The 19044-nt window shown below is 41.2% G+C and overlaps 1 protein-coding gene across 1 annotated transcript in view; it reads right to left on the reverse strand.

Annotated features, from left to right (window-relative positions):
- The window catches only part of TNS2 (tensin 2), a 140902-nt gene that overhangs the window by 66583 nt on the left and 55275 nt on the right, over positions 1–19044 (reverse strand). The window contains exons 2-3 of the mRNA XM_063437851.1: positions 17140–17245; positions 264–301 (exon numbers count right to left, since the gene is read on the reverse strand). Coding sequence (XP_063293921.1) covers positions 264–301; positions 17140–17245 — 144 coding nt within the window. The remainder of the gene's footprint in view (positions 1–263; positions 302–17139; positions 17246–19044) is intronic.

Consider the following 19044-nt stretch of genomic DNA (forward strand, 5'->3'; position numbering starts at 1 on the left):
CCACCCTATCCTGATTAACACTCTGCAAGGATGGAAACCTCTCTGAATTCAGTCTCTCAGTAGGAAACACTGATTCTGCTGTACTGAGATACACACAGTTTCAAAAACCATCATAGCAACGTAAAGGACACAGGACACAAGCCTTTATTACCTGCCACATGCTGCAAGGTTACATGGTACCTTTCTGGTCGTTATGGGAAGGGGGGGAAAGGAAAGGAAAGGAAAAGGAAAGGAAAGAAAAGGTTTGCATTTGGGCTACTCACCTTTCCCTCACATTTCTTGTGACTGATGATCTTGCAAACTGGAAAACAGTAGCAAGCATACAACATCATATTCAGTACATCCACAGTATGAATAACACACATATCCATACACCTTACAGTTCATAGCTGGTATATGGTATACAGTGGTGTATTTTGGATTTGTGCTGCCCTAGGCACAACTAAATTCGGGCACCCCCAAAATCTAAATCTGACCCCCCAATTCGTGTCAAGGAAACTTTTTTGACTGACAGACACATGCCCTCATTGATACATGCACTGATATACACTCACTGACAGATACACAGTCATTGGCACACACATACAGTCATAAGCACACACTGTTTATCCAACACACACTTTCACTGACAGACACACACTGACACACCCACTGACAGGCACACACTCTCAGATACACATAAAATGACATACACACACTGACACACTCACAGGAACACCCACTCTTACTGAAGGACACACACACTTTCACTCACTCACAGGACTGAAGGACACACACACTTTCACTCACTCACAGACATACACTGACAGCTACACTCACTCACAGTAAGGTGGACAGCCCCAGAACACAAGGCAAGCAAGGCATTTGTCTGGGAGCTTCAGGCAGCATTTTTAGGCACCCCCCTGAAAGTGCCGCCCTAGACAAAAACATCCCTGATGGTATATATAAAAACGCCCCTAAAATATACAGTTTAGATCACAAACATCTAAATTACAAATACTGGCTGACAGATGGGATGAATGTGGAGCAGATATTCAATGTAAAATACACAATATTGTTAGCAAAAATGGAATTATGGAATTGAAAGTTACAAAGTCATTTTTTAAAATTAAATCCATACTGCGCAAACGAGCTTACAAACTAAGACAAAGTAATAAAGAAACAAGAGAGGAGTAACATGTCAGAGGGGAGAAGGGATTAATGCAAAGTATGCCTAGGTTATGATGATAAGCTAATAGAAGTGATGTTTGCAAGAACCAACCAGTGGAAGAAAGAGTGTGAGCTGGGTTATGGAGGTGAGGGAACTGAGCAGGTAACTACAATGAAAGAAGCCTCTCCCACGAAGATGGCAGGATTTCTTAAAGAGATCCTGGATGATAGAGGAGAGCCTGATGGCATGGAGTAGAAATGGGGCAACGCTCGATAAATCCTGCAGGTGAGAGAGTTAGCAGTGTGGGAACTAGCAGATGACCGGAGAAGGTTGCTCACAGAGTGAGGATTTGTAGGCTAGTGTTAACAGTTTCAAATTGGATCCTGAAGGGTACAGGAAACCAATATAAATGATTGTCAAAGGGATGAGTTGTAGGAGTAGTGATCAGCCAGGTAGAAGAGTCTGGGGGCAGTATTCATTACAGACTGAAGTATGTCAACGCAGGTAGTTGGAAGGCTGACGGGAAACCAGATGCAGTAGTGAAGTCTGGAAATAATGAGTGCATGATTGAATGCAGGCAATATTTTTAAGGTGGATGTTACAGGACTTGGAGACAGACTGGAGGTGAGGAGAAAGGGTAAGAATTGAAAGTAACTAAAAGGCAGCGAGCTTAGGGTGTTGGGGTAATAGGTGTCACATTGATGTGCAATGAAATAGATGGAGGTGGACTATTTGAGGAGTGATAAATGAGGATTTCAGTTTTGGAAAGACTACATTTTAGGAAATGGGAAGACGTAACTTTAGAGATGCAGCACGTGATGCATTCCAGGAGGACAGGAGAGAAGTCAGGGGAGGAGAGGTTTATAAAGTTACCAAGAACAGCAAAAATGGAGAGTAAAAGAAAACCAAGAAGAGAACCTTGGGGAAAATAAACAGAGATGGACAGTGGGAAGGAGGTGGCATTAAATGAGATGGAAACACTAAATGAGTCTTCAGAAAGATGTGATGGAAACAAGGAAAGAACAGGGTCACAGAAGAAAAGGTTGTGGGTTTAATTAAGAAGAAAACGGTCAACAGTATAAAAAAAAATAAAAAAATAAAAATAAAAAAAATAATCACCATATGCTCTAAACACAAATAAACCCTTGATGGAAATAAGTGTTCCCTTTGGACACAGTATCAAAGCAGCAGAAGGGTAGAGGAGAATAACGAGAGAGTAATGACTTTTGGATTTAGAAGATATCTATTCGTTAGTTACTATGGTTAAGTGAAAGTTTCAGTAGAATGGAAGAAGTAGAATCCAAATTGAAGAAGATCAAGGAGGGAGTTAAGAAAAGTTAGACAGGTAAACACAAGCTGCTCAAGAAGCTTAGAAGAGAAGGGGAGTAATGATATTGGATGGTAGTTAGAAAAAGAAGGGGATCAATGGATCACTTTCTTAGGATGGGATTAACAATTGCATTTTTGATGGAAGAAAGGAAGATGCCAGTAGACAGAGAGAGTTTGAAAGAATGTGTTAGAGGTGGGACCAGGCTTGGGGAAACAGATCGGATAAGGCAAAAGAGGAGGGGATCAAGAGGACAGGTGGTGGGTCGAGAGGATAGGAGAATTTCTGAGACCTCTTGTTCAGAAACAGGGGGAAAGGGTTTATATGTGAAAGGATGAATAGAATAGAAGCAAGGTATTAGAGGGGAGATTACATTCCTAATTGGGTTTATCTTGTTAGTTAATGGCTGGGTTGCAGTGGGACGAAAAAGGGAGTTAAAAGTATGAAAAATGCATTTTGGGTGATGAGAGCAGGTGTAGATAAGAGAGATAAAACACTAATTTGGCAAAAGTATTCAGAAGTGTAGTAACATGGCATGAAGTTGTAATGTAAGAAGTCAGGTGTGGTGCAGGACTCTTTCCAATAACGTTTTGTAGTACGGGGACATCATTGGAGATAGTGTGTGAGATTGTGTTGCTTGATATCGTTCCATATTTTCCATTAAAATATAAAGATAAAAGTAATTTTTCATAAATATGCAATTAAACTGGGAAACGTGGCGATAAAATGCAAAACTTTCTTCCATTCTCATAAAAGGGTATTTGACAAAATGACTTCTGCCGACAATTATTATTTATAACATTTATTTTTGGAGCTACAGCAAGCTCTATAGCACTATTCAATAAAAAAATGTTACATACGTAGACCAACACTAAAATAAGCACAGAAATAAATTCTGGTACAGGAACATGCGACAAGAATGCTCTTGGTTTTTCAATTCCTGATTTTGTACTTCTTCCAGTTCCAACCATAAGCATGCACAAGCTGTTTGCCAGGATTTCCCAGGCACACCTTAAAATACGGTGCCAAATTGTCCTCTCTGTCCTCTGCTTACGGCTGTGTGTCCACTTTTGCATAAAAATTGGTCAGTTTTATGACTAAATACATCTAGTTCCCATAAGAGCTAAAGGTATGGATGTTGTATCGCTTTCTCAATTATAATGCATTAAGTCAAGTTTGTGACCTCTCACTAGACTGTCTGCAAAATAACTATTTTGGCTTTATTCTGAATTTCAGACTACTACATAGTAACCTGTAAATCCAAGCCAATAACAAATCAAGGATTTCAGAACTTCTATGTTAGTTTCTCATTGATGTCGTCAGCCTGGTAAAGGATACGCCAATTGACCATCTTCTCAAACACATCAATAAAAACGGTTTAATATTTTTACAAAACATTTAGCGGTGCACCAAATTCCCAGTTAAATCTATATGATGGCTCAATAACATGCCACCATCTGGTTAATGAGGATGAAATGCTTACTTGCTAATGGCTGTGAATATGTCTAGTTTAGCGACTATTATCCTTGTTTGCATACGATTCAGTTTTTCCTGGTTAATTTGGGAAGATTTCCGACCTTCTCTCGGCACAGTTCTCAATAAGCAGCTTCAAGCTGCCCTCAATGTGATTATTCATAGGTTTCTTTCAGTAGGATAGATTTTCCGATTTGCAAATAATTTTTATTTTTTTTAATCCCTGAGCGTAACAGCCATGGAGATGAAAGAAGCCACGCTAAGTTAGCAATCACAGACAATGTTTTGACTTTGTCCAGAATTAGCAGGACCACAGTCATACACTAAGTGCATTCACTATGTTTGTGTCCAAGTCTCGGTTTTAAATGGTGGCTTGCTTTATTAGGGAAAGCTGTGATACACATTTCTCACAGATTTGTTGCACTGAGCATATCAATCGTGTACATTTAAACACTTTCACATCTATGGCCACTATGACAACTTCAAACACCATTACTTTATCCCCAATATGTATTATGAACTGGAGAAGCGCTTTAAGGTGTTTTTGTTTAAAGCCTGAGGTCCAACTGAAGGTGTTTATTTATAAAATTGGGCAAGCTAGATGGGCCGAATGGTTCTTATCTGCCGTCACATTCTAGGTTTCTATGTTTCAGTGTCAGGACAACAACTTTGTCAGATAGAATGATCTACCTCTGATCCATTAATCTAACTATCACTATGTGATTAAATATGAAGATTAGTTCTCAAATTGTTCTCTTTGCTACTACTGAGAAAGTATAAGGACTAGTTTAGGAATTGAAATAAATACAGAGTACTTGTCTAATATATACCCACTCGGCATTTTTCAATACTGCTACAGACTCGCTAAACTCAAATATTTTACTGGGTAGGTGAAGATAATAGGATCAATGCTGTGTGCGGTACCAGGAAGGTGTGGATAATAGGATCCATGTTGTGTGCAGTACTAAGAAGGTGTTAATAGAATCCATGCTGTGTGTAGTACTGATGCAAATAATAGAATTGATGCTGTGCGCAGTACTGGGAAGGTGTAGATAATAGGATCCATGCTGTGCGCAGTATGAGGAAGGTGCGGATAATGGGATCTATGCTGTGCGCAGTATTGGGAAGGTGTAGATAATAGGATCCATGCTGTGTGCCGTACGAGGAAGATGCAGATAATAGGGTCCATACTGTGCACAGTACGAGGAAGGTGCAGAGAATAGGGTATTTGCTGTAATACTGAGAAGGTGTGGAAAATAGGGTCCTGTGCGGTGTGTAATACTGGGAAGGTGTGGATAATATGGTCTGTGCTTTATGTAATACTGGGAAGGTGTGGATACTATGGTCTGTGCTGTATGGAATACTGAGAAGGTGTAAATAGTCGGATACATGCTGTGAGTAGTAATAAAAAGGTGTGGATAATAGGATCCATGCTGTGTGTAATACTGTTAAAGAATGGCTAATAAGATCCATGTAGTGCATCTGGGAAGGTGCATCTAATAGGATCCATACTTTTAAATTTGTATTAGAGATTTAGCAAATTCCATCATAATTCAGTTCAGACAAGGCAAAGCCATGACATAGAAACATGGTGTCAGTTCTCCTCTGTAGGTTTTCTCTGTGCAGACTGTTTATAACCGTGATTGACAAGGACCTACAATGGAAGTGCCCAGGCCCAGCTGCAGAATGAAGAGGTGTACTTGTCTATATTCTATTTTATATTTAAAGCCTCACAAATATTGAATTGTTAAATAAAGGAAATAAGTAGACTCTATTAAAAATCCTGGCATAGAACAATTCCACTTTAACAATAGTAAAGGACGTCATTAGAAAATGTGCTGTAATGGGAAATTACCAGGGTCGAGCTAAAGGTCTTTCATTTATGGTTTACAGGAAGAGACAGCATAAGCAAGCGGATTCACGTTTCCATGTGACAGAACTCTGAAACCTAAGCTCCTCACACGCAATACGGATCTTACAATAGACACTCACTAGAATTTATAAAATTCTGATTTTATTATTATACCATTTTACTGGTAAGTGCTATGATGTACTCTGCTACCGCCAGCCTTTACCATTATGGAGTTTTACATCTTCTCATATAAAAGGCAAAGTATTAAGAAATGTTGGGATCTAACAGATTTTTGTTACATTTTATTATTTACAACATTTCCAGTGTTCCCCATGGAGTATTACAGCAACTATGATATAATCCAGAATCTCTTTCAATACGGGGTACTTCACCTCACAACCACTACCCCCAGAATGAGTATCAAGTAATTGTAATTAAAAATAACAAAACTTTAATGGAACAGAAATATACTAGACATCTCCCACACGTACATACACAGAACATACACTGTCACCCTAAAAATGTTTTCTTTGTAACCACTTTCTTAACATTTGCAACTATGATCAGATGTTTCATATAAACCATGTAATCGTTACATTTGTGTGATACATTGTTCTATATTCCTCTACACAAGGAGTATGCATACTGTTTTGCCAGTTTAATCTACAGTCTTTTTTTCTCTTTTAACCCTCACTATTTAGGGTGACAGTGTATGTTCTGTGTATGTACGTGTGGGAGATGTCTAGTATATTTTTGTTCCATTAAAGTTTTGTTATTTTTAGTTACAATTACTTGATACTCATTCTGGGGGTAGTGGTTGTGAGGTGAAGTACCCCGTTTCTACGAGGTGCTCCCCTCATCACCTTTCTTTTGTCTTTTCATATATTTAGGGTTATGCCCTGTACTACCCCTGTAGCCCTTCTTTTGCTATCGGCCAGAGTTTACTTTGGCTGATCGTTTGTTGGTTTACTCTTTCAATACTGTGACATATCCACACATTTTATCAAAGTTCCCCCCCCTGTCAAAATACAAATTCATTGTTTTTCTTCAGGCTTTCCTTTTTTTATTCTTTATTTTTGTGTGCGGCAAGTTTCACTCGGCTCACAGAGCCTCATTATGCATGTCAAACAGTACGTACATAATATGTGAAGTAACGTCCCGGCTCTTTGAATACAGGCACAATTTTGTTTTTAGTAAGTCTTAGGTTTCATACTCCGGTATCTCTCTAAGCGAAGTTCCATGGGTCTAATTGGAATGCTTTAGAAATGACTGTTAATGTGTTAAACTTGGGTACAAGTCTCGGGGGCAAGTCTGGGGGTATTTATGAGGGGGCCACGAGTTTGGACTTCGGTGGCAGGTATGCGCTGGGGCTAAGTTTACACCTCCTGCTCTCTGTTGTAGCAGGTCTTGTGGGTCGGCAGTATTGGAGGTGGGTGTTGTTGCCATGGCTTGGCTTATGGTCAAACCAGGGTCTGTACGTGTCTGTGCCGAGGTTCGGGCATGAGGGTCACTACTTGGGAGCACTTAGAAAATAAAACTGAAAACATAAGGTACAATGGGGGAAGGAAATAGAATGCGTTGGGTACGGACTAGCTAATTTCAGTCCTGTGGGTAGGTTTTCCTTTTAAGCTAGCCTAGGGATTGGTATTGCCAATTTATTTTCCTACAGTATCATCTATATGGCGAACTTTGGCATCTCAGATATTTCGGTACTACAATTCCCATCTGAATGAGTACATTGCTGGCAATAATAGAGTATACTCTAATACAATGTGCCTGGCTTCCTATAGTTACACAGGCTGAAAAGAGACATGTCTCCATCAAGTGCAACCTTCCTCACAGCTCTGTTTTTTTGCGGTTGATCCAAAAGATGGCAAAAAAAAGCCATTTATTTGTAAAGGTCTGTCTATTTGTAAAGGTCCATAGCAAGAAAGGGATATTTAAAAAAAAAACCAAAAAAAAAAAAAAACAATTATATCAACACAGACCAGCAAACTCAAATTCAGTTTACAGCTGCACACCAAGAATGTGGTTTTTTTTTTTTTTACGGTTTGCAACAACTGCATATTTTGGAGATAGCCAGTCAGTGTCCATTTTTAGTAACTCAAATCCCAGTAAATGACAAAACAGCTGCACCTGCTATGCACAAGAAAAATTAAGAATAGAAACACTGACAGTTGGCACATGATTCCCTATCTATTTACTAATTTAGGATGGTTGCTCAGAGGGAAACCTATCGTATAGGAACAATTTTGGAGCTAAACAAAAAGCTCGGACTCGTGGTGATGACATTCCTAATCGAGAGAGTGCTAGCAAGATGTCCACAGCTGTATGCATATTAAAGAACTCAATGGCAGCAGTCTAAACAGGAATTCTATTTACACTGGAAGCAGATGAAACAGACTGTATCACAAATAGAAACCGTTTCACCATGTGTGTTATGTGTGTGTGATGACCAGAACTTGTATGTTCAGCTTCTTAATATTTCTGGTCTCTAGCTGGCCTCAACATATTGGAAATATCCAGAGAAATAGTGGAGAGAATGCAGATTGCATTTTGTTTACTACACAGAATAAATTGTAAACCTTCCAACCAAAAAATAATAGAAAGAAACCAGAAAGAAGAGTGACTGTAAAATAAAAAGTAATTAGAAAAATATATATTTTTTAAAGTTATTCTATCCAGAAATGTAAAGGAATAATTGTTTAAAGCAAGGGTAGTCAACTTGGTCCCCATCGCCCATTAGTGGGCGGTTTGTGATTTCAGTTGAGGGGTGGAGGGTCCTGCAGAAAACGCCCAGTGGACCGCGATGGCCATGGACCAAGGCCAGCAGTGGAGATCCTTTCATCTCCCATGCTGGGCCATGCAGAGCCAGCCTTGCTGTAAGTCCTACTAGTTCCAGCAGTGGGAGGGAAGGACCTGGGAGGCTCTGTGTTCCTCCCGCGAGCAGGCTGGTTGGAGCGTTTCTGCACGTTACCATGGCAAGGCTCCGATACAGTGCTGTGCTCACAGGAGGACAGGAGAGTCAGCCTGCAGCCGGAGGAGCTACAAGCTAAAGTGAACATGGCACCACTGGACCACCAGGGCTTGCAGCATTATGTCCCCTCTCCCTGCCCTGATAAAAGACAAAAAGAAGGGAGAGGGAGACATTAAGATAGATTTGCACATCTCACCCACCTACACAAAGCATAGACCCTATATGCACCCTTCCCACACACACACACACCTCTAACACATATAATATAAATATTATATATATATATATATATATATATATATAAATAAAAAAGTAGAATAGAAAATAGAAAAAAAAATTAATACATATTTAAAAAAATAATAATTTTTGGCTTGTGCTATAAAATTAGTTACTGCGGCACTGGTGGGTGGTAAGGACATCAACAAAGATACAAAAGTGGGCAGTAGGTATTAAAAGGTACACCCCAGGCACCTACACTTGAGATGCAATGTGTAGGCCCATCTGTTCTTGCGGTTTGGACCTGGAATGGGAATTCTTTAAGAAAGTGTGTGAGCAACATATGGGAAAGGGTTAATTCCTCCTCTGCCCCCACATTTTCCCCTCTTGAATCATACATATTTGCTCTCAAATCGCCCTCTTGAAATCCTTATGTCCCTTTCTTGTGCACACATTCCAAGTTTATATTGCAAAACAATGTTACGTGACAAAGTCAAAGTGTGTGTTTTGCAATAAATATTTTAAAAATGTAACTAAAGGTTCGTATATTTGCTGTTTCCCAAACCAGTCCTCAAGACCCACCAAAAGTCCAGGTTTTGTCAGTATCTCAATTGGAATAAAACAGAAACATTCATAAATTCTGGATTGTTGTTGGATGGTGGGCCATAAGGACTGATTTGGGAGCCACTGGTCTCGGACAATGCACGTATCCTGTTATGGAGTTACAAGAGAGAATGGAAGGTTATTTTCTCACTAAAACAACCCATGTTTACAGAGTATAAGTCCTGAGAAATGGAATTATCATTATTTTTTATTCAATGCTTATAAGTTCCAAAAGAACATGGAAAAAAAAACAAACAAAAAAAACAGGTGGCACAATAAATCAGAGTACTAGGTCATCTTTACAACACTACACTGTCTGACCCGGAGTGACCACAAAGAGTTATTCTGGTTTCAGAGTAAAAGCGCATTCTTTTGGTTATACACAATATGATTGATTAGTTGATAAAGTTGGTGAAAACCTTATTATTATGATTATATATTATTTTCAACTTCTCACTTACATACGGTAATCAATTTCTGCTGTTAAATAATCCAAATAAATTTAAAGTGTACATACATGTCTCAGTTATATGTATATTTCCAGATTGACATCCATTTAACGGATTCCTTAAGGTGACCCCAGGTTCTTACCTCGACTTCAGAACGTTAAAAGCACATTAACTATAGTAGGTTATTACACGAAGAATGAAAATAAAGCAATCTCCCCATAGAAATACGGAATGTGATTATATTATCTAGCATGCCAAGCCTCCCTTCTGGTATTAATCTCCTCTTTCCCTATAATTCATCTGAAATCTCACTTTGCCTTTTAAAACTACACATTTTTGAGGATAGCCAAACATAAGAGATAACACTGCAAAGTGATGGGAGACGTGCAATTAAGTCTGTAAATGTCACTAAATGACAAACAATTACTCCATACTCTGTTATTGTGGCCAACTGTGTGTGCCTAGAGAAATGCATTAAAAATCTAAACTTACTGAAAAAGGCAAAGCTTTATGCTGGTTCCACTATTCTGGTTTCTGACCAAAATCATAGGTCAAAAAAAAAAAAAATGCTGAAAGAAAAAAAAAAAATCCAGTTAGGCAACTTTGTCCTAAAGAGCTAATCTAAGCACAATAACCACTGCAACCCATTTTAGTAGTTATGGTACTAGCAGAACTACTTGCACAAATCGCCCAAAGCGGAAGGTCCCCAGGCACTGCAGGTCTGGCTGCACCGCGATAGTTACACTTCCGCTTTACCAATATCAAATTTGTCCACATGTGGACATCAGTGCTATGATGATCAGGTAGGGCTCTCGGCCAAACAGTTCCCTTTAAATATGGATGAAACTGATATTGCTACTGTGGATGTACAGTTTCAGCATTATCAATATGGCAAGAGAGAGGCTTAGCTAAACAGCTCAAAAAAGTTTGACACAGAACGTGGATGTGGTGCCCACAGCCTGTTAGCGCCATAATCACAACATTATTATTATTATTATTATTATTATGTTATTTATATAGTGCCATCAAATTCCGCAGCGCTTTACAATGGGTGGACAAACAGACATGTAGTTGCAACCAGGCAAGTTGGACACACAGGAACAGAGGGATTAAGGGCCTGCTCAATGAGCTTACATGCTAGAGGGAGTGGGGTAAAATGACACAAAAAGGTTAGGATAGTATTAGACTAGTGACAGTTGCATAAGAGGAATCAGTCGGGAGCTATTAACAGTTTAATTTATACGCTTTTAACCACATGCCTTGAGTTATGGTGCTCACAGAAGGTTTACGGCCTTGTCTCCATTGTCACTGAAAAGTCACAAAAAAAAGAATCTGCAACTTTGGTGATTATTAAATATGAATAAAAGTAGCTTTTCAGTATAATCTAAAATGTCATAATGTTGGGCTCAGGGCCAGTGCAAGGATTTTTGCCGCCCATGGCAAACAAAAATTTGACGCACTCCCATATGTTCTGCCCACCATGTGACATCACAATGCCCCACCCATATGTTCTACCATTGCACAAAGTGTCTTATCTGAAAAGCCAGTGTGTTTACATGAAAAAGCCTGCAGGCACAGGCTATAGACACCAGAACCACTACATTAAGCTGTAGTGGTTCTGGTGACTATAGTGTCCCTTTAATGTGAAGTAAATTAGAAATTTTCAGGCCCCTTACACAGCTCAAGGTCTGGGCCCCCAGGGGCTGACTGTAAGTATGCCTACAAGGCTGCCCATAAGTCAACCTACATGGCCCACCCATGAGTTCGCTCACAGGGAGTGGAGTGTATGAGTGTAGGGGATGTGTTATTGTAGAGGAAGTAATATGTGTGTGTTCTTACGGAATATAGTGTATAGGAAAACCAATTTGTGTAAGGGATGTAGTGTGTGTATTGGGGGTGCAGTGTGTGTTTGTGTGTAAGGAATGCATTGTTTGTTTCTGGGTGTGTGTGTAAGGGATGCAAGGTGTGTTTCTGTGTATGTAATTTAATGCAGTGTGTGTCTGTAAGGGGTGCATGGAGTGTGTGTAAGAGATGCATTTTGTTTCTGTGTGTGTAAGGTAGGATAGGGGCTAAGAGGGGAGCATCTCTTTTTTTATAAAAAATTTTTTGTAAATCTTTCTTTTATTAAGGCACATGTGAGGGGTACAGAATAGAAAAAGGGAAATGCATGGGTAGTCCACAGAGTAGGGTTAGTACAGCGAAAACATTGTGAATTACATTTCCAGAATGGTATTGCCTCATTTTTATATTTTTGTGAGTCGGTTAACGGGAACACATTTTAAACAGGCTAACTTGAGATGCTATATGGCGGGTGCGACCATACCAACATAAGTTGTTATACAGGAACGTACAGGCTGAGCGACATGAGCTAAGGCTGATCTGTGAGAACTAAATAAAAGCCCATCAGTACTAAGCCTAGTGCTAGCAGTGATTGCCTGGCATGCAAAGTAAGTTACCTTGTTGGTGTACCTGGGCCCAACGAGCTATACAATTCAATAATGCTTAACATGTAACTGGTAGATCGGTGTGTTTTACAAGATACAATTTAGGGCCTCCTGTTGTTAATTTGTTGTATATCGATTAACGGTAGCATATGATAAAAAGCAAACAAATTAAACAAGACTGGCCTCAAAGCAAAGCCCTACCAGAGAGGGTATATACAAGAGATGAATTGAGTTATACGTGAGTTAGTAGAGTTCCGCAGTGTGTGTGTGTGTTATACATGAAAGGCCGAGCATTTTATAATTGACAAGCTTATCTTTCACCTTTGCAATGGTTTATGCTAGTACGGTTGTAGGTGCTACGGCAAGCGCTTACAGTACACAGCAGATCTCTGTCGTGTTTTTTAGACAGCACTTGGGACTGCCGGTGGGTATAGTAGGTAATAAACGTGTCATGGCATGTAGTTAGCAAGCTATGAAGTACCAGTATATTAACATTAATGGTGGACATACTAGGCTAGACATGCATACAGTCTCATGAGTCAAACAAGCTAAACACTATAGGGACCGTCACTCAGTAGGGGTTTGCAACTTAACGGCAGTCCGCTGAAACAATATTATCAATACAGGTATGCGCAAAAATTGTCCAGGAAGTCACTGGGTCACACATTTTTACATTGGAACCAACTCCAGCAAGGTATGGGTCGCAAAAAGTGCCAGGGGAGTGGAGAAGTGAGGGTATCGGCAAGGTGTAAGGCCCCCAAGGCGTAGACTTCACCGCTCTCCAGCTGTAACATGCTCTCAGTTCGTAACGCCGGGCATGTCTGCCGTGAGGCTCGGCGTCGGGTGCTTCAACCAATACCCAGTGCTGGAATGTCCCGGGGTTCAGCGTCAGGAGCCCCTTCACTGGGCAGCCCGGGAGCAGCGGTTGTGGGTGTTGCGGTGTGGGGGAGGATTGCGTGCGGTGGGGGGCTGCTCCCCAGCTCCAGGTCTCGTGCGGGGTAGACACCCTGTGGCCACAGACTCGGATCCTTCTCGAGGCCGGGTCTTTCCCATTGTGGGCGCTGTGGAGGGTCCTGGTGGTCTTCCGCCGCCAGCGGCGGGTAACCCTCCTGTGAGGTGGCTTGTGTCTTGGAGGTAGTCTCCTGGTGACCCCCTGCCTGGAAGGGCGCTCAGCCCGCTGGTGTGAGGCTGCCTTGCCCAGGATCTGCCCTTCCCGCCACATGCTCTCCGCCGGTTCCACCACCTTGTAGTATGTGGTAATTTGTTGTGCTTTCCTCTGCTCCAACTGTTCCCAGAAACGGCGGAACAGATTGTCTAAGCGCTCGTGTAGGGACTGGGTGTGTTTAGGCTTGGCAGTATGGTCTGCAGGCGCCATTTTGCTAGGCCCTGTGCTGCCTTCATGTGTGCCGCCTTCAGCCTCCGATAGCCCACATGCCATGCTTAAGCGGACCGGGATAACCCTCACCGGTCCAAGGGGGGGGAACTGGGGCTCCGTGTAGGGTCCACACAGGGTCGTGGCGGCGGGAGAGCGGCCGTCTCTCCCATGGCGCCCGTGCCTCGTGACCTCAAGAGGTTAGTGGGTCGCACGGTCCGGGACCCCATCATGCTTGGTATCTGCAGGTTCGTCTCGAGTTTCCCTGACAGTAGGTGGCCCCCAGGGACCTTAAATCTGCCTTGGTGCAGGTAGATATGGTCAAGATTGTCGTATTGCTCGGGAGCCTCTGCAACCTGCGACCGCTCCAGTCAGTAGTCAGGCCCCGCCCCCCTTTATTTTAATTTTTATAGTGCTCTCCCCTCCTGTCCCTTAGTGCTCTCTCCTCCCCTCCTGACCCCCTGTCCCAATAGGAGAATTACATATCAAGATCATCATGTAATGTTGGAACCATAGATGGAAGTCCCAATAGAAAGGCCTGTAACAGAGGTCAAAATAGCGGTCATCAAGGTCTTCTTTGGAGATAAATGGTTGAATAAACTATCTTTAACCCCTTGAGGACCAAAACTTCTGGAATAAAATGGGATCATGACATGTCACACATGTCGAGTGTCCTTAAGAGGTTAAGCCAAGTGCAGTGTCAGAATAGCGCTGCAGTTTACTTTTCTGTAGGCCCTATGTTTCCATATTTAATATGATGTTCTGCGCTGTCAATTCTGCTTAGATTGCGGACGCAAAAGATTGGAAAGGAGGTAGCTGCAGAACAATGCAGATAGGTTTCACATAGATTTGTTGTAAATTGCGCATTATATAGGATTACAAAAGTGATTCCCATCTCATTTAAACTCGTAACGACATTAGGACATGTCATTATGTCCCAACTATAATGGGCTTTACAGCCTTTAGGGCGTAATGACATGTCCTGCAGATTTGATGTGAGCAGGGTTAAATCTCTGCTCACATCAGGGAGTCCCATGTATCAATGAGGCTCCCCTCTGTCTACTGGGTCCATTTTTATTGTCTCCAGACTTTTAAATGAGCGGTTTGCAGTGTTGGGTGCCAGCACTGCAAACAGCTATTTAAATATGAATTTAAATGCCTGGAAAAGTGGCCGCAGAGTGAGTAGGATTAAATACCTGCTCGCACGACTAACCCTAGGTATCTATGGAAGCCAGAGCTGCACAGAGCCCTTTAACGCCATAAAATTGTGGTTTAGGGTGCAGGCAACATTGTAGAGATCCAACCTATCCCCAGCTGATATGGACCAGTGCTGGGCTTTGCCAGGTTCCCAAGCACTCACGTGCAAACTCTTCTCCTTCCCTTATTACTAGCAGAGGGAAGCTCCTGGTATGCAGTCTGGGACATAGGAAAGGTGGATGTATTGAGTATAGAAGAAAGGGAACATGCCACTGTGTTGGAGAGACCGAAGCAGCAAGAGCAGTTGAAGAGTGTGCAGAGTTAGCTTTACCTCAACTAATTTCATTGTCAGCCTGTCAACACAAGTGTTGTTCCCCTATATATATATATATATATATCTTAAGTTTCCATACTTAATTTCCTCTGCACAAGGCAAGAGCATGTGAAGCATAGTTAAATAAATAAAAATAATAAAATAATGTAATATATATATATATATACACACACACACACACACACACACACACACACACATACATACATACATACATACACACACACACACACACACACTTATATAAAAAAAAAAAATCAGTGGGCCTATTCCAAGGGCATGGGCCTGAATCTACAGCTCCATCAGCCCCTACGTCAATTCGGACCTGCCTAGAATGATTATTTTCTTAAGCCGAGTGATGAATGTAGACCAATTCCTGATCTAACTTGGCATCACCCAATGACAACCACCACGGCAGACACTAGTCCCATGAAAGAAGCATAAATAGGATGATGCTGAAACAATGCCCTTCCACCAGGCAGCATTTATTGCACAGGTCAGAGTGAACATAGGGACTGACCCAGGGACATGTCTTCTGCGAGGCAAACAAGGCATCTGCCTTGGGCGGCACTTTGCAGGGGGTGGCAAAAAAGCCACCTCCCAAACGCCCAAGCAGATCCCTTGCATGCCTCGCGTCCTGGGTGGCTCAAGAGCCGGCTGGCTGGCCACTTTTGAGCCCCAAGCGGCGGGCAAGCGGGGCAGCGAGGGAGAATACTTACCTGAGCACTTCCTGCTCAGCTTTCTCCGCGCTGCTTAATGAAGCTGGGAGCCGGAATATGACGTCAGACCGGCTCCCGGCATCACTAAGCGCCGCCTACTCAGCCGGTGCGCCCCCTGCCTGCCCGACCAGCAGCCACACTGGTCTGCAGGTAAGTAATCCACTCCAGCTCTCCCATGGAGGCTGGGTGGATGTAAAATAAAATAAAAATAATTATAAGTGAGTGTTGGGAGAAATGTGTATGTGTCTGTGTCTGTAAGTGAATGTGTGTGCGTGTGCGCGTGTCTGTGAGTGAATGTGTGTGGGTCAGTGAGTGCCTCTGTCAGTGTGTGTGTGTGCATCGCTCAGTGTGTGTCCAAGTAATAGTGTGTGTGTGTATATGTCATTGTTTGTCAGTGTATATGAGAGTGTGTGTCTGTCTGTGAGTGTGTGAGCATCTGTCAAAGTTTGGCCTTGACAGGAAGGGGCGGGGAAAATTTACATGGGGGGAGCACCATCTGCCTAGGGCAGCCCAAATCCTAAATACACCTCTTGACTGACCCCACATGATATCATAGCTGTGAATTCCCATGGTCTCTCTCTCTGTTGACTGATCATTTGCCACAATCGATATACATTCTAACCTCGTCTAATTACCGGTTGGTTTGTTTATTACATAACTTTCCTACACTTATAGTAAGACCAAGAAGTGTTGGTAACCAGATCGGATGATTGCTTACAATCCAACTGCATCTACTATAAACATAATATGTTGGCTGATGATCAATGTATGTGTCTCTCTTTCAGCAGTTGTTCACAAAACTCATTTTAGTTGTCCATAGCATCTTGCAAAACTTAGTTCTATGACACTTTTAGGTCAATGATATATGAATATTGCTTGAAGAAAAATAAAATATAGATAAAAAAAAAATAAGGATCAGATATCACAGTCTAGCTTTAGGAAATAATTTCAGATGACTCTGAAGAACAATGAATTTGATGAATATTATGTATAATTTAATTACACTATAAAGATGTTAGTTCTTACCTCTGCAGACACTCCCTTGGGTTAGGACGGGCTCGTTACAGCCTGCACAAAGCCTCTTTTTCCTCAGTGCCTTCTCTTGGAACACATGCCGCTCACCTGCAGAGGGCTACAGAGAAGAAGAAAAAAAACACCCATGCATTAAAACCGTGGCTCTAGTAAAAATAAACACATAACATTGTTAAACACAGTAGTTTAAGGCTACACTGATCATATAGAGATAAAAGATTCAACAGACAGAGGGAAGCAGAGAGGACCATGAATGGCAGCATATTGAACTTCAGAATTTATCCGGTGGTCCACATCGTCTATAAAAGCAAAAGATTTAAGCAAAATAAAAACGTGTTGCATACCATGTGTTCCAGAGTTGAACATTTTGTGATGTGATACAGAAGATCCACCTGTGCACAAAAGATGCCCTCAAGCAATTATTTACTGGAAAAAATAATAAAAGATATTCTTCACTCTAGTGGTTTTAAATTTAATTTTTGCCATTTTTTTGCATTAGTCAAATTGAAATGTCACTTCCTTTTACGTGTATTAAATGAAGCTTCTTTCAACTCCTGCAACATCTCAATGAAGAGTTATTTACAGATTAATGTGTAGATTATATATATATATATATTTATTAAGTGCTTACAGGTTTAAAAAAAAAATAAAATAAATAAAGCAATGTAAAGTTGATAATCAAGATAAGTTCAGTATGAGTAGCGATGTATCTTAGAGGTATGCTTTCAAAATAGACATTATGAGAGGAGGTCACTATTCTAGAGATTATAGCCAGAGGAGAAACGAGGGGCATATCTGACTTTTTCATATTGGTAAATTGGTAAATTGAATAATGTATTAAGTCATCCTGGCCAAGAACCAACTGCAGAGAATCCACAACTTATTGTTTAGAGGAAAAATGGAAAGGAAAGGTGACACACCTACAACTCCGATGGAAATATAGAAAAATACATTTGTACAATCTGCAGAATGGCCTTGGATATTGGATATTATCGCTCATCTAAAATCTCTTTCTAGTGTTATATACACAAACCGATTTGATGGGAGACAATTGGAAATCTTGCCCTAGAAGAACAGGATTTCTTCTCAATTTTGTTTACGATTCCCCTCCCTAGAAGTTACATAGCTGAAAAGAGACTTGCGTCCATCAAGTTCAACGTTCAAGTTCATCCTGTTCTAACCTACAGTAAGTGTTACCATTTTTTACCCCAATAAATAGAATCAGTACAACTTACTCTGAACATGGTGGTGAAGTTGTGTTTCTTCGCATACATCCATCTTATCTATACACTTTACATAACTTTCATGTCATGATGTACCAAAGCACTGTTGATGGTCATGTGAATCCCTTCATGGCCACAGCATGCCCAATATTCTAAACGAATATTTCCTATGGAATAATCAATCATTCCCCCTAATAGTTCAATAGTCGATGGTGAAGAAGACTTAATTTCATTTAAAGGGACACTATAGTCACCAAATCATTACCTTAAAATGGAAACTATAGGCACCCAGACCACTTCAGCTCATTGTAGGGTCTGGGTGCAGAATGCAGATTTTAATTAACTGTAATAATTACCTTTATGGGTTAAATCAACCTCTAGTGGCTGTCTATATGACAGCCACTAGAGGGACTTCCGGGTGGTTAGGCAACTTTTGTCCACCTAACTGACGCTGGACATGCTCACACTATGCATTAGAACATCCAGTGTCACTCAAAACCCCATTGGAAAGGCATTGTATAACGCTTTCCTATGGGGCTGTTTTAATGCGAGTGTAGCCATTGTAGCGCATGCGCATTAGGTCTCCCACGTCGGTTGACATAGTTGGGGGTGGAGGGAAGGCAGACCCCAAGCCAGCAAATATTGTTCGCTGGAAAGGAAGGGGGTACTATAGGGA

Source organism: Pelobates fuscus, chromosome 1 (genome assembly GCF_036172605.1).
Source record: "Pelobates fuscus isolate aPelFus1 chromosome 1, aPelFus1.pri, whole genome shotgun sequence".
NCBI lineage: Eukaryota > Metazoa > Chordata > Amphibia > Anura > Pelobatidae > Pelobates > Pelobates fuscus.